Genomic DNA, 16769 nt, shown 5'->3' with positions numbered 1-16769 from the left:
AATTATCTTTAGAGCAAAGATGCTGCAAGAATTGTTTTTATTTTCTATCTCAAATTCCTTCCTTTACATTCTCTCTTGAACACATTCCAATGAGGTTTTTGTTCCTAAAGTTTCCACCAAATTGTTCCTGTTAAATTCACTAATGATATCCATTTTGCTAAATCCAGTGGTTAATTTGCATTTTTGGTCATCGCATTTGCATTTGAAGCAGTTCATTATTTCTTCTCCTTTGAAATACTTTTTTCTCTTGAACTCCAGGCACCCCACTCTTTGGCCATCCAACCAGTTGCTTCTTGTCAGAACACTTTGTTGATTCTCATTTATCTCCTTAAGCTTTAAAATTGGTGTGATGTATGGTCTGGTTCTCTGACTGATTCTCTTTTATATTTAGATTTCCACCCTAGGGAATCTCTTCTAGTCTTATAGCTTTGATAATCAAACATTCACTGACAACTCCCATATATATACTGCCAGCCAAACTTTCTCCCCAAAGTGAAGACATGTGTATCCACATGTCTATATTTCACGTGATATCTCTGGAAGTATTATAGGAACCTCAACTTGGTGTGTTTAGATTCAAACTACTGCTTGCCCTATTCCCCACTATTTTTCTTTCTTTGTCTCTCTCTTTCGCCTTCATTAGTAAATATCCAGTCAATTCAAACTGTGTGACCATACAGCTGGGTTAGTGGCAGGCAGTCATCCCGCTTAGTCAGCACTTAGAACTTAATAGTTGTTAAATACTTGGAATATTCCTTCTATGTAGGACATTATACATTTGATGAGTAAATGAATGAATGGTAGGCATTTGCCTTGGGACTCTAAAGTCTTTGATAGCAAGGGCTCAGATAATAAAAAATGATCTATGAAGCTATATACATTCTTTATTTGCTGGAATGAATGTTTATTTAACTAATATGGAGATTTTTAATGCCTAATGTGCTTTTAAATGAAAAATGTAGACAATAAAGGACAAGTCTGATAGCCAATAAAATAATTTAAAAATAAAATCTGAATCAGTTTATATTTTGTCAGGTTCAGAGTTCTTATTCATATTTTGTTTACCAATTATATTGTAATTTGTAATTTAAAATTATTGATTTTTTGAGACAATCAATTCAAAACCTAAGTGCTTTTCCTATGTAGTGTGAACATATTCTTGTTGTCAAAGACTGTAAAGAGCTAAAGTACATGCAAACACAAGAAAGAAGGTAATATAACACTGTGATTCATTTTTTCCCTCTTGAAAACAACACATTACAGGTTCTCATTTATTAACTGTCCAGCCAACATCTATAGTTGGCTGCAAGTTTTAGTGGTTGAAACAATAAGCTAAATCTCTCTCTCAAAAAACATGGAGTGCTGTAAAAATGTGAATTTAAAAGTGAATTCCCATAAAAGATTTAAATCAAAGTTAAAAAGCAATTATATTTATTGCTTTTTAAATTTTTTTTTACAAAACAACTTGTCAGAATGTCCAGTCTTCGATGTAGTTTAACCCACCATATTCACATTGTAGTTACATAGAAGACCTTATGAAAAATAGTGAACTTCTACAGAGTCTTCTAAAATCACATCAGCATTTTACCAGACTGTGAGAAATAATCTTGGTTTTACTGATGGTACCCATATGACATTTATCCTGCCTGCAATGTAATCTTAGCTAGCTTCAAATAAGAAAAGAGCAGTGTAGTGACAAATGTAGTAATTAACATCTGGGTTTAGCAAGCAGGGAACAAGAAACATATGTTCACTATTAAGATAGGATTTATCCATTTGGATTTATTTTGACATTTGATTTCTGCCTTAAAAAATAACATTGCTTAAGCCTTAACTGGTATCATTCCTTATTTTAAGGGACTTTCAGAAATGAGCAGTCGTACCAAGAAGGGCTAAAAAGTTCCAATGCATGTAGCTTTAAAAATGTTATAAATGGCAACTGTTTGCATATCTTAGCTAAATTCAAATGTAGGTACACATTTGTTTAGGTACCGTAATCATTTGTTATATAATTTTATGACATATCTATATGACTCTTTGTAAAAATTTTGTTTAGTTTGCGATTCCACCAAAGCAGCAAAATTTAAAGAAACAGAAGCAATTCTTGTAAATACCACTGTTAATTGCTTGAATACAAACATTGAAGAAAAAACCAAAGTTTATGTTCGTTTTTGGAAGACAGTGAAGCTAAACAAAGAAAAGTCATGCAGGAATGAAACAAGGTTGTCTAAATGTATTCATTAGAAGAGATGGATAGTTTATAACGGTGACTCATTTCCTTCTACTTTATTTGAGAGAGAGGGAGGGAGAGAGAGAAAGAGAGAGGAAATCTCAGAGATTTGCAGGCACCCCTCCCTCCAGCTGGCCTGCTCTTTAGACCAAATCCCCAGAGACCTCTGGCTCATCTAACTTAACTGATTTTGCACTTTAAAGCTTCCCCTTTATGTCATTCCCCTGACAAAAAGCAACCCTGCTTAGAGTTGAGAATGCCCCTAGATAGGCACATAATAATATTTGATCTTAAAAAGTTAAGACTGTTCAACTTTGTATTCAAGTTGCATCTTCTCCTTTTCTCCCCTTTCTCCACTCACTACTACATGTATTATTTATGTTAATTTCTGCACATATCACAACACTACAAACTCATGGAGAGTAAAATATATCTTGCATAATTTTCATCTTTTCAGTTTCTTCTCTACAACCAATTTATAGGTCTTAATCTAGAGTGTTACACATAGTAAGTGTTCAATGCAAATTTTAAAATATATAAAGTTATGTATGTATAGTGATGTAAAATATTTAAAAATATGAATAAATATACTGTATATGAACATGAATTTTAGTATTAATACATAATAGGATTAACTTAATCTTCCTATGCTGCCCTATGACAAGCAATCATGAAAGAAGGAAAGTATTTTTAGAAAGATTTTTTTCTGGGATCAGAGAGAAAAATTATCCTATCAGGAGTATTCAGCACAAATATTATACATCAACTTTAAATATTTTGTTTTATTAGAAAGTGGTGAGAAAATTGTGAATGCTTGGAAACATTCTTCACCTTCTTCTCACTTATTAAAATCAGTGATGGGATGTCTCTGACTTTATAGATATTAATGTTTATATAAAATACTCTGTTGATATATATGAGGAAAGGGAACTGTACCAATAAAACAAAATTTTAAAAATACCAAAAATAACATGACTTAACTTTGGAATTGTTTGTGTGATTTTTAGGCCAATAATGTTTTGTTAATCTTAAAATTGTTTTTCATTTTCTGAGTATAAACAGATTCAGGGAATTATCTACAAACATGGAGATGCATAAAGCTTTCACAATGGCAAATCCATTTGAAGATAATTAAAAATTGATTAAAATATGCATCACAGAGAATCTGGGTGCTTAGGTTACACTGCTTACTAATGCTGATCTGCATTTGATGACATAATTATTCTTCTTCAGTGTGGTCCGCATAATGAGTCTTGTTTCAAGGTTCATGAAACCTTTTGGAATAAGGAAGGGAAAACAACATGTGATGTTGCAAAAGTCTTTAGGAGTTCATTAGCACTCACCAACACAGAATAGAGATAAAGACTGTAAACTTCTTATGGCAGCATCTATGTCTGGCTCAGTTTTCTACTTTCCATGAGTTTCTACAGGTTTTCTCAAACCTGCTTGAACTTCTGAATCACCTGGGTTATTAAAATATAACCCAGATACCTACATATCACCTCTGCCTACACAGACTAGCATCTCTAAGGATGGGGCCTCTGAACATACTTTGTAAAACCTCCCTAGCTTATTCTGAAAAAATTGATTGCTAGGTAATATCCAAGTGTCCATGGTCAGAGAGTGCAGGCAATCAAAAAACATCTGTTGAATGACTGAGATAGTAATTTCTGAAAATGAAGCTAATATACCATTGCTCTGTAGCACCTATGTTTAATTTTTGTTGATTTGAGATCTATTATGCCAGCACTGCTTTATTTATTCTATAGAATAGAAAGGGCAACTCATAAATGGGATGCAGGTTATACACTTCATGAAAGTGATGTACCCTCAATTGTCATTGTGCAAAATCAGCTAAGTGAGGCCGGGAGGTGTAATTCAGTGTCAGAACAAGGCCCTGGGCTCCATCCCTAGCACCAAAAGAAAAAAAAATGTTGGCTAAATTAACAGGGTGATATTTTGGGAGAAGGCACTCCTATAATTTCAATTTCTTTTAGTGGAATGAGATGAGATCCCCCTTCTCTGAGCTCCATTGTTAGAAGGTGGCTGAAGTATTCCCATTTGCAGCACTTTTTAAGGATCTATGATTTCACAATAGTGCCTCATGTTTGATTCCTCTTACTTTTCCTTCTCCTCTCATTTTATTTTATTTTATTGTGGTTGTGGGCCTGGAACCCAGGGCCTTGTGCATGCTAAGCAAGTGCTCTGCTGCTCACGTATGTCCTAGCCCCCTCCCCTCTTTATTTTTTCCACTATAATCCTGGGCTTCAATTCAATCCAAGATAAAAACATTATGGTGCCTAACATTTCATCAGCCTTCCTTTCCCTAAAAATTGATCAATGGAGATTAAAAACAACACAAAACAAAGTGAAAACATCTCTCCTTGGGACCTCTATGACAGTACTTTAACTTAGCACATTTGTAAATGTGAATATAATGCAAACTGCAGGCTCCATGTTTGATGGTCTTGCTCGGACATCCCCATGCAGCAGTAAGTATGCTGGCAGGGACATTCACTGAGCCTTGCTGAGCTGCACCTCTGTAGGTCTTCCCTACCTATGTATGTCTGGCTCCTTGGCCTTACACTCTCATGAGAGTCCTCTGCTCTCACTTCTATATTAACTCATCCTGGAAACATATATATAAGAATTTCCTATGAAAAGCTCTACTGAATATACAGAGATCTCAATAGTTACCCTCTTCTTACCATGACCGGAAACCAGAAGCCTCTTTACTTTGTACTTACTTGCCTCTGCCTACATAGGCCAAAGACTGACAATTTCAAGTTCATGATCCTGAAAGACATTGTCTCCATACAACTTTACATAATCAATAAGACAGTCTTCAGCATGCAAAGATGACAGCCTCATCATCATTTCCTCAGCACTTTCCTTTACAGATAAATGACACATCCATGGCCCTTGACTACAGTATAAGTGAATGGACATGACCTTCAGAGAATGTCAGAATCAGTAAGGGACATTAAGATGTCAACATTCTACATTGTCCTTGAACATGCAAAAAGCAATTGGACCCCAACAAAATGAATTGAGCCTATAGGGCAGAAGCCTTTGTCATAACTCATTTCCATTTTCCATTTATTGAGACAGAAGACTAAATACATTCAAGGAAGAATATATGCTAGCAGGGTGTGGTGGAGCACGCCTGTAATCCCTGCAGCTCAGGAGGCTGAGACAAGAGGATTTTGAGTTCAAGGCCAACCTCAGCAACTTAGTGAGACCTCATCTCTAAATAAAATATAAAAAAGGACTGGGGATGTGGCTCAGGGGTTAGTGTCCCAGGGTTCATTTCCTAGTTACTATCCCCAAAAGAAATATTATACACTTCATATTGAGAATGCAAGTACAATATCTCATTTTTCTATTATTGAACGTTGTTTTTAAAAAAATTATTATATGTTTGTTTCCTCCTCCTGCTGACATTATTATACCTTCAGTTTTAATATTAGTCTACTCCCATGGTGAACCCATACTGTTCATCTCTTCCTCTTTGCTCGTAACAAAGAGATTGCAAATGTGATCTGCAGGGTCTGAGTGATCTTTCTGAGGCTGCAATTATGAATAAGTGTACTTTTAAAGCTCATCCTCTCTGCCCAGTGGAGCCTGCCCCACAGCTGGCACTTGGTAGGATTCCCAAGATCCTTCTCTACTGAGCCAGAGGTCTCTGTCATGAGGTTCATGTGGGCTTATATACTGAAGTAGGGGAAATATTTAAAGTACTATTAATATTTATTTTATAATATCTCCACAAATGTTTCCTAATTTTTCCATTTTTTTCTACAAGTTTTAAAATATTATTACTTATTCATATAGTAGTTTAGGTATAAATCATAAAATTGAATTATCTACTTTGGAGACATGAGATACTTTCTTTAAAAAGATAAACAAGTTTATGGAACTAACCTAGATGCCCTTCAACAAATGAATGGATAAAGAAATGTGGTACATATACACAATGAAATATTACTCAGCCTTAAAGAAAAATGAAATTATGGCATTTGCAGGTAAATGGATAGAGCTGGAGAATATCATGCTAAGTGAAATAAGCCAATCCCAAAACACCAAAGGTCAAATGTTTTCTCTGGTAAGTGGATGCTGATACATAGTGGGTGGGGGATAGGGAAGAATGAAGGAACTTTGGATTGTGCAGAGGGAAGTGAGGGGAGGGGTGGGGTTGTGGGTATGGGAGGGACTGTAGAATGAGACAGACATTATTACCCTATATATATGTATGTTTACACTACTGGTGTGACTCCGCACCATGTACAGTCAGAGGAATGAGAAGTTATGCTCCATTTAAGTGCAATGTGTCAAAATGCATTCTATTGTCATGTATAACCAATTAGAACAAAATTTTAAAAATTAACTAAAAAAAGATAAACAAGTTTAGAGACCGCTGCCGAACACTCTGAGATGCAATCTTCCAATCCCCAAGTTTTGAGCGGTAACACAAATTCTGTAGGCTAATGTATATTGATTCTATTATTCATTTACTCATTCAAAAGTATAAAATAAGTATTGATAAGAGTTAATTGTGTCAGACATGGAATAAAAATAGAAAAGAACATAGACATTAAGTTCTTTAAGTTTCTGAAAAGGAGAAATGCATGTAACCATAATGTTTTGTTTTTGCAGTTCCCTTTGTCTAGCATGACTTTTCTCAATTCCTATTTATTAACTGCTCCTTGCCCTTGAAGACCAACTTGAATGCCATACCCTCTAGGATGCCTTCTCTAACTTGCTCAGGATTGAGTTAAGCAGACCTCCTTAAGTGCTCAGGCACTATCCTTCAATACAAAACAGCATCTCCAGCTGAGAGTCTACCAGCCTTGAAATAATATTGCAGCACAATGTTCTTGAGTCCACATTTCGTAAGAATCAATAATACAGTAGGATACTTGAGTACCTGCTATTTAAGAGGCCAAATAATTGATCATGTCCAAACTGGAAAAAAAAAGGGGGGGGGGAGATGTTTATAGTCTGAGACAATAGACAATAGCCTTAAACATTAACACGGTTCAAAATCTAAAAATACAGATTACTGGGCCCCTCCTGAGAGTGTCTGAGCTAGTGGGTTTAGACTGGGGCCGAGAATGCACAGTCTTTTAAGTTTCAAGGTGATTTTTCCCAGCATAGTGCTTTGAAAACTATCTGTCTTAGGTGCAAGGAATTTAAAATTTCACATTTTGCTCCCAACTACATTCAATCCAATGAGGTCACTACTGAGAATCTAGATTTCCTAAAATAGTCCTTCAGACACTTTTGATCTGGATGGTGGGGATTTTCTTCTTTAGGTAAGTCTATGTAATATCAGCCCACAGTATTACCTACCTAGGAGGTACAAAAATAAGCTGACACATTGAATCAGTGTGCTACTTCACAGTTAGGAGGCGATTTTGAAGAAATGCTTAGTATGTCGTATTTTTAAATTTCAGTGAGTTTTCCTTGATATATACTCATTTGGTGTATTGTACAGCATATGGTTAAAGAAATTCATGTCCTGACTGAAGAAATAACCTCATTTAAAGTTTTCCCCAAGATCCAAGTGAAGAGGATAGGTCATTGAATTTACAGTTAAAGAAAAACAGAGTTCTTTGTTCCCTTAGTAAGTTCTAGTTATAGGGTCAATTGTTTCACTGTTATAATGCTTCCAGTTTGCTCTGGAATATGTCTACATATACAGCATAATACTATATATGTCTTGGTTAAGTCAAGGTATAACCCAGGTGCTGGTGGCATTTAATCAAGACTGCAGAATCTAGCCATGGCTTGTTAATGCCCTAATCAAACATGCACAACCAGGGGCAGTTGGTGGGAGGAGAAGGAAAGAGAAAACGCTCAGTATTTCAATCAGAAGCCCCTACCACAGCCGTTAGTACACTGGCTTCTGTTATTCATTAACAACTCAATTGATAAAGAGCATTATATTAATTAGCATACTGAATGTCTGAGGTGAGTTTTTAGTTACAAAAATGGTTACTTGTTGACTAGCATAATTAATAGTAGAAATGGGCTCACATTGGTGTCATTAGTTATTCCAGATATGTGGTTGAGCTAAAAATATTCTACAAATGTTCTCCATTTTTGCATCAAAAGGCAAAGCACCCAAGAGACCTTGCATAAATCACTTGGTAAATCACTATGGGAACCCTGCATCTGTCCAGGAACTCAGGAGGATTCAGTCACCCGGTGTCAGCCTGGTGTCATCCTCCGGGACTTAGCCTTTGCTTCACAGGAATCCTACATGCAATTTGGTAATAGGAGCACATAATAGCAAAGAAAATTAGAGCTTTCTTAAGCATCAGGAGTCGCATCAGCTTTGTGCATGTCTAGTGTGTGTGTGTGTGTGTGTGTGTGTGTGTGTGTGTGTGTGTGTGTGATATTAAGAGGCCTGTTTTGGCCCACATGAGAGAGGGGGAAGAAGTGGAGTCCTGGCATTCCTTTGCAATTTTTAAGACAATTCTGAGAATCACTGGTGGATAGTACCAAGTAGCCTAACAGATTACAAAATCTGTAAATGCTTTTTGGGAATGGAAAGTGACCACTGACTTAGATCCTACAATAGCACTCTCTGAGAGAATGGTTGTATTCCAGCACAGGACAGAGGTGGAGAGGCAATATGGAAGATGCCTTTGAAAACTGAGGGGTGACTTTGGTGATGACTGCAGCTCTAGACTATCATTTTTGGTGATAGTAGGTCAGTTAGCCCAAATATTTGGGTGAGGAGCATTGAAAGAGCTGGACATTTGTTTTTTTTTTTTTTTTTTTTTAATTTCACTTGGAAGGATCAGAGAGGCAATAAAATAGTAAAGAATTGACAGGATAGAATCTGGGGGAGGACATAGATTCAGGAATGTGAGCCTGGGAATCGACCTAATGCTCTGTTAATGGGTATTTCCTTATACAATTTGGAGCAGTTGAGACATTGAGAGGTTGACTCTCAGTAGATCTTACTCTCTTTGGATTTGGATCCCAAATGGCTCTATCTGAGGAATAAAGATGAACCAAAAACAGGTCTACATTTTAGTTTGGACTAATTTGAATTGCAATTATTGCAATTGAATTATCACAATTCCTAGATAGTTAACTTCTCCACACTAAGATAATAGTAACATAGGATTCAAATTATTTCTACAAAGGATGTTGCAGTATACTATCTGGCCACAATCAATAAGAAAATAACCAGGTTCACAAACAAGACTACATAATTGAAAACTAGCAGAAACATTATAATTATATATGCAGTTTGTACCAATATTGGAATTTTAATTAACATTAAATAATGCCTGTTTTTTTTTTTGCAAAGAAACAACAAAATAAAAGACTGAGATTTTCAGCAGAACTGAGGAACTCCTAAATGGACATTCTAAAACTGAAAAATAAAATATTTGGAATTAAAATCTCAAAAAGTACATTTAATAATATAAAAGCAGATAAAAAGAGAACTAATAACTCAGAAGACAGTTCAGAAGAAACTACTGAGAAAGGCATGAAGAAACACAAGGATAAAAAATATAAGACTATAATACACTAAGGATATAGTGAAAAGGTTTAACATTTTATTATAGTCCTGCAAAAAGAGAAAAAAGGAGTAGATATAAATAATATTTGACTTGATAATGACTGAGAACGTTTGTTTAGCCTAATGTGAGTACAAGAAATCCTAATGTTCAAGTCTGATAAATAGAAATAGTATCACACCTGAGCATATTACAACAAAAGAATGGGAAATCAAAAGCAACAGAAAAATATTTAAAGCAGATAAAGAAGAAAGAAAAAATACCTCAATGAAGCAACTAGTAGAACACATTACTTCTAAACAGAACCAGTGGAAGTTAAGACAATGAAATGATAGCTTTAAAGCTTTTAAATGAAATTGCAGTTACTCAAATGCGGTAGTCAGCAAAAATATCCCTCAAGAATGGAGAATTAAATGAATGTCAATTATATGAAATTATAATGACCTTTTAAATTTATAAATATAGTTATAGATGTCTATTAATAGTATAGCATACAAGACTCAAATAAGTTAAATAGACAAAAGTGTTCTCAGCATCTTTATCCTTGTGTAATTGATAATAGCACCAGTTTATATTAGACTTAAATCAAGGATGCATGCTTCAATCTTTGTGTGAGTTCCCAACAGTGAAAAAGTGCATAACTCCTGAGTCAATTCAGGACAAAGTGGAATAATAAATAATATATTTTTAAAACAGTTGAAGAAAGAATAAGGAAACAAACACAGGAAGGATCAAAAAGAAAGTACTTACGAGATGATAGACCTGTGTGTGTGCACACACACACATACACACACACACACACACACACACACACACACCACAACCACATTGATGACAATAACAAATGTAAATAACTAAACAATTCACTTGAAAAGTAAAGATTGTGCTACTAGATATAAAATGAGACCCATCTGTATATTGCTTATAAGAGTGGCAATTAAAATAGAAATATATAGAACAATGAAAATAAAATGATGAAAAATGTTGGACCCTGAAAATGCTAGCCAAAATAAAGTTGATTTGGCTATATCAATATTATATAGGATTTTTAAGGAAAAAGAGAAGAGACATATGAATGTCAGTAAAAACATCAATATGCCTGTCAAGATTCTCTCTCTCTCTCTCTCTCTCTATATATATATATATATATATTTTTTTTTTTTTTTATATACTTATATACTTATGCTCTGGAGAATCCTGATAAACAACTCTCTAAGGTTTAGTTTTAGTTCTGAACAACTTGGCCTGGCCAGTAAATTTTTACTTCACTAGTATTGAGATTCAACAGAATTATATTCCAGCACTTTTTCTTACATCCCTGTGATAGACAGAGTCATTAACTCCAAAGACATTCACGTCTGAATCCCTGGAACCTGTGAATGTGTTTCCTTACATGGCAAAAGAGACTTTATGGATAAACATAAATTGAGAATTTTGAGTCGGAGAGATTGTCCTGGCTTATCCAGGAGGTCCTGATGTAATCGTAAGGCCCTTATAAAAGGGAGTCAGGGGACTCAGAGTTAGAGCCAAAGTAGGAAATGTGAAGACAGAGCAGAGTCCTGAGTGTACCACTCTCTTGCTGGAGGCCAAGGAATGCAGACAGCCTCTAAGTCCTGAAAGAAAGAACTGGCCCGTCAACACCTTGGTTTTAGTCCTATAAATCCCATTCTCAGTCTTGGAGCTTCAGAACTTGAAGAAAATAGTTTGGTGGTGTTTTAAGACCGCACGTTTGTGGTAATCGGTCACCGCAGCAATAGGCGTCTCAAGCAATTCTTTCCTGTTTTTTCTTACTCCTGACTATTACTGTGCTCCAGACTCTTTACCAAGACAACTCTACTAAATCCTACCTGGAGCTGAAGACACTGCTCAGATGCCCCCTTCTCCCTCAAACCTCCTGTCACAGTTGGAAGTAATTCATGCTCCTCTAAAACTCTAGAGCACCTTGTGGGACTTCAGGTTACTTGAGGCCTGGGTCCCATACCTTCTAGCTACTCCACAGTTCCCAGTTCATAGATTTTACATGTACATACTCATTGAATGAGTAAACTAAAGAATGTTATAAAATATTTTAAATTATTTCCAATAATGCTATATGAAATAGATGATATTTTAGGTAAAAATAGAAAAAAATAGGTTGTAACATACATTTGCAACTTCATGTGATCCATTTAGTATCTGTTCCATATAATGATTAAGATCTCTGAATCTTTTGTGATCTGAATTTGTAAAAGGTAAGTGCCACCAATGAGGAAACCTGTTTTAAAAGAAAAAAGTGTATCTCTATTAGTGCAAACATTGGTCTCTTCATTTTAGAATTGTTCACAAAGTTAACAGCTATATGAGATGGAGGTGCCAATGAAAACATTGGGAAAAGCCGTAGTTCACGTGATTAATCCTGAGAGTTTCATTGACATGGCTGTGATCATTTGTCCCATTATAACTGTCATTAGTATTATTACTAACTTAATTGAATTTAATGTTAAATTTATTTGTATGTTCTTTCTTACTATATTTATGGCGACCACCCATTTTGTTCCTTAAATACATGTGGGGGCTTCAGGAATACTTTCTGAAGTTAATAATGATTTACACTTTTTCAGAGAGTTCAGATGGTATTGTTTCTTCTGGGCTCACTACAGGACGTTACTACTGCACTAACCAAATTAAACATTTTACCGAGTGACATATGCTTCCATCTGGTCTTTTTCTTTGCAAAAAAAGTCATACTCTCCCCAAGAGTACAACTTACAGATTTTCCTCTGCACAATCTCAAGATTCATTTTAATGGACTGGACTTAAGACCAGTTATCAAGTGGGATGACCTTTTAATGGTCACATTTGGTAATGCATTTTGCTGTTTAAATATTTCTTTTTAGGGACTAACTAGCAGCTTCTCTGCCTGTTGTCTCACAAAAAAGGTCTCTTTTGGTAGAGACCTCAAACTGACTACCATGATTCCTGGGGAAATGAACATGCAGGATTGTGGGGGGCCTCTCTGCCACATCCCACGTAGATGAGAAAATGGTTAACTGCTGTAGGAGGATGTTGGTGGTTTTTGTATCTATTACCCAAAAAACTTATCTACTCAATAAACACACAAGAGCCAATACTCTTAAATGAGACGGGGAGTGACCAGTGTGGCCATAGCAGCTCTGGCCTCTTACAACAACTTGTTCAACTCTCTTATTTATAACATATAGGTAAAGGGGGCCAGGACTGGAAGGAGCTTCTTCTGTGATGGACAGGATAGGGTGGAGTTAGGGGAGCCATTCTCTTAAAGGGAATATTCCAGAAGGAGACAGGGAACCACTCCCACGCAGCGCCACATGTTTCCTGGCAGTTCCTAAAAGCCAGGACTCTGCATCCCATGGCTCAACCTAGTCTGGTTCTGCTAAATAAGGATGGCTTCCCACAGGGGATAGTGAAGGACTGTCAGCAAATGGAAGTAGGTGACAACTTCATGCCACCCCATTCATTGTTTCTTGATGAAATGCGAGGGAAGTGGAAAATGGATATGTTTATATATTTCAATAATTAGTATTTAATTATTTAAAAAACATTTTTTTGATCTAAGGATTAAATATTATAATTTTTGACAGATTTATTTTTCTTGAAAATTAGTACCACTACACAATTAATCAAAAATCTAACAATATATATGCACACATACATTCATGTAAATATCATAAATATGCACATATACATATATATGGTAAGTTTTTTTGGAAATGAATTTGATAAATAGATGGCTTAGCCTAGGTTTGAATATTAATTCACTTAATATACATGAATTTTCTTTATTGGTAGGATAAAACAGATCAATATGAATTATATTCCTTTGTTGATATTTTTATAGATATATGTATTAAAAAAATCTTGTGTGCATAAAATTTGTACCTAAGAACTGAGGAATTCTGTTATAGTAATGTCGTTCAATTGTTTGAAATCTTAAATGTCAAATCAGTTATTTAAAATTACTTTTTATGGTCTTTTTCTGACAGTGCTCTCATATTCTCCCTCAATTTTGTTCAGGACCAATACTAAAAAATACCTAACATGCAAATAGACTTGGTACCTGGTTATTATAGTAATTCATTTTCTCAAAACCAACACCAGGATTTTGATTCACCTTTTTGTCTGGTTCTTGGATATTTTGACACTCTGGGATAGTATGCTAAAATAAGATTCTGGAGGGTTGGGAGAAGAGCAATGCTAAAAGTAGAAGAGGAAAAGGAACTTAACCTCCTCAAGCAGATTAAATTAAAGTCGTTCATTAATTTTAAGGAATACTTCCAAATCCGTGTATTCTTGAAAAGTACACAGAAATACAAATAGCTTCGTTTGAAGACCACTTACATGGGCTGCAACTAATTAGAATTTTATTTTTCATGACTCTGACTTTCTGATCACAGTTTGCAGATCAGCTTCAAGTAACTCTTCCGGAACTTCTTGGTAAATTTAGGAGTCAGAGGAAATCTTGCCCTCATCTGTCATTTATATACATTGCCGTTAGCCTTGACCATTTGGGACTGTCAGCCTGAAAGTACTGTCCAGGGTACCATATAAGACTAAATAAATGTCTATCCCCTCTGTGAATTGTTTAAATAGTTTGAATATCAATTTAGGTACATTGCTAGGCAGTAGTGGTGAGCAAATCAGAATCCTAACTAAAACTGGAAGTTGATAAGAGGCACATGGAGAGATGGTTATAAAATTAGAAGCCAAAAAGGACAGCCATTTAGAAACAGGTAATTTATATTTTTAAAAGATCATTAATACGGTATGAGGGCAACTATGGATGCTAATTTCAGTATTTGCAAAGTTTGAAGTTTTTGCTCACATTTCCTTTTTCTTAGTTATTTGATCAAATTTCTTTTTTTGATAATTCTTAAACTAGATGTTTGAAAGTTTTCAGAATGATGATACTTCCCTCTTAGTGTCTTGAAAATATCCACTCTAATTTCTTGACTTCCTGAAGTTTAAAGTACTCCTGTTTCAAAATCTCTGTGACATTTGTAAGCACAGTTTTTCATGAATGTGAGCTACTCAATTTTGACATTGTACACTCTCTATCCATTGACAACTTTGCTTATTTACATTTTGGAAGGTGACTAAACTGTGAAAGTCAAGTAAAAACCTACATGTACAAAATCTGTCAGGTATATAGTGGACATTTAGTTGTTAAGGGACCATTTACTTAACAAAAACCCTTGTGTTTATTTAGATCTACAGTCTAAATTGGTCCATTGAAGTGACAGATTTTAGGTTTACATGAACAATAGTTATTTTTATTGTATTTGTAGTTTGCTTATTTTAAAATATTTTCTTCATTATAAGATGAATGGCTGAAGTGTTTCATTATTACATCAAAAGGAACATAAACATAAAGTGTAGATAATTCAAGTTTAATAATTAATAATTAAAAAGTTCATAATCAGATAATCAATATGAGTTACACTAACCCACATAAATATACTCAAATTTCTTTCAGGTACAGGGACTAAATCTGCAAGAGTTTTTTTTTTTTTTTTCAGTTATTGTTAATAAGTAGATACATACAATTTAGTTCTGCATTTTCAATTTAATTTTATTCTTATAGAAAACAACCAAAGAGATTAAATTTAAAACCAGGTAAATAAAATCATTTTCCCAATAATTGATGAAAAATAAAATAGGTTCTGATTTTTTCTGTCTTCAAAATCAAAATTTGCTGAAAGCAAAGAGAAAATTGTAAACCTTGTTCTATTTTATGAGACAAAAGATTCTTTACTGTGAGAGCAGAACAGACTCTGCTGGGAGAGATTCAATGGCATTGGAGTCAGAATACCATGTTGCTCCCAAATAGGAAATCACATAACCATAATTTTTGCTTTTGCTCAAGGACAAATACTGAAGGCAAAATGACATGAGGATAGTGTCTTACTCTGGGAGAGTCAGTGAGGCAAACTGCTTCTGGAGTTGGCTGTGGAGTGTTGAAAACTGGGCAAATGATTTTTCTGTCAGGCTTGTTTCGTTGTTACTGTGGGTCACCTGGATCACATACAGCTGCAGAAAAGGAGGTAAAAATCAAAAGATGGTAATATAACTCACAATATGTTTTAAATCTGGTTTTGTGTAGACTAAACAAAGAACCTTTCTAAAAAAAATTATCACGAAAGGCAGGAGATGCAATTTGTAAAGGCAAATATTACCTATAAAATGCAATATATACAGATATCATAAGCTTATGTGCTGGGAACTGACTGTCTAATTTCTGCAGTTCCTTTCTTATGGACACTTTAATTAGCTCTTGATTTATATTCTACTACAGGGCAGGAACTGTTCCCTCTGATGGTTCTGTGTTAATAGCTCTGGTTGTTATGCTTTTTCCTTAAAACATCTTCTTAATGGCACTTCTGCTCAAATTATAACTGATTTTCATTTGCATAGTAAAAAAAATCCTGTTATAGAAAAGGATGAGAGGAAGCCAAATGATATTAAGTCAAGATGGCAGACTTTAGACGTACATTACTGGGTTTCTGCTGAACCCTAAATTGTTTGCTCTTCGAATCGACCTGGTTGTACTCAGCAGAAAAGATTCCTGGGGAAAAGTCTGTGGAGGAGACTTGGCAGGGCTGACGGCTGACATTTGTGGCAAGTGTGGTGGATCAAGTTATTCAGTTTAACAGGGAAACACTCCAGACTTTCTTTATTTTCCTAGAGAAAGGGGAAGAGAAAAGAAAGCAAGATTCCTCTGTATCACTCATTTTTTAATTTATCATTAGTTTCCTTGTGTTTCCTTGTGTAGCTTGTGCATAGAGGGTAGATGGGGTACCAAAACCATATATCTTTATTTGTTCATTTTAATATGAAATTAGTATTCTTGATTTTAGGAAGCATTATAGATTTTTTATGGGGTCTGGGACTTCTTTTTTTGTTGCTATCACGTAATGATTTTGAAAATGGTTTCATACTTTCTGAGATATGCCTCCTGGGTTCTCCTCCCTCCATTTTTTCTG

At 35.0% G+C, this 16769-nt stretch overlaps 1 protein-coding gene across 1 annotated transcript in view; it reads right to left on the bottom strand.

Annotated features, from left to right (window-relative positions):
* The window catches only part of PIK3C2G (phosphatidylinositol-4-phosphate 3-kinase catalytic subunit type 2 gamma), a 376626-nt gene that overhangs the window by 62644 nt on the left and 297213 nt on the right, over positions 1-16769 (bottom strand). Inside the window, 6 exon segments of the mRNA XM_079141521.1 lie at positions 11917-12025; positions 15695-15816; positions 16278-16291; positions 16294-16411; positions 16414-16463; positions 16466-16467. Coding sequence (XP_078997647.1) covers positions 11917-12025; positions 15695-15816; positions 16278-16291; positions 16294-16411; positions 16414-16463; positions 16466-16467 — 415 coding nt within the window.

The sequence above is a fragment of the Sciurus vulgaris genome (assembly GCF_902686455.1).
Source record: "Sciurus vulgaris genome assembly, chromosome: 5".
In the NCBI taxonomy this organism is placed as follows: Eukaryota; Metazoa; Chordata; class Mammalia; order Rodentia; family Sciuridae; genus Sciurus; species Sciurus vulgaris.
The sequence above is the reverse complement of the archived record's forward strand: the minus strand, read 5'-3'. Positions and strand labels throughout refer to the sequence as shown.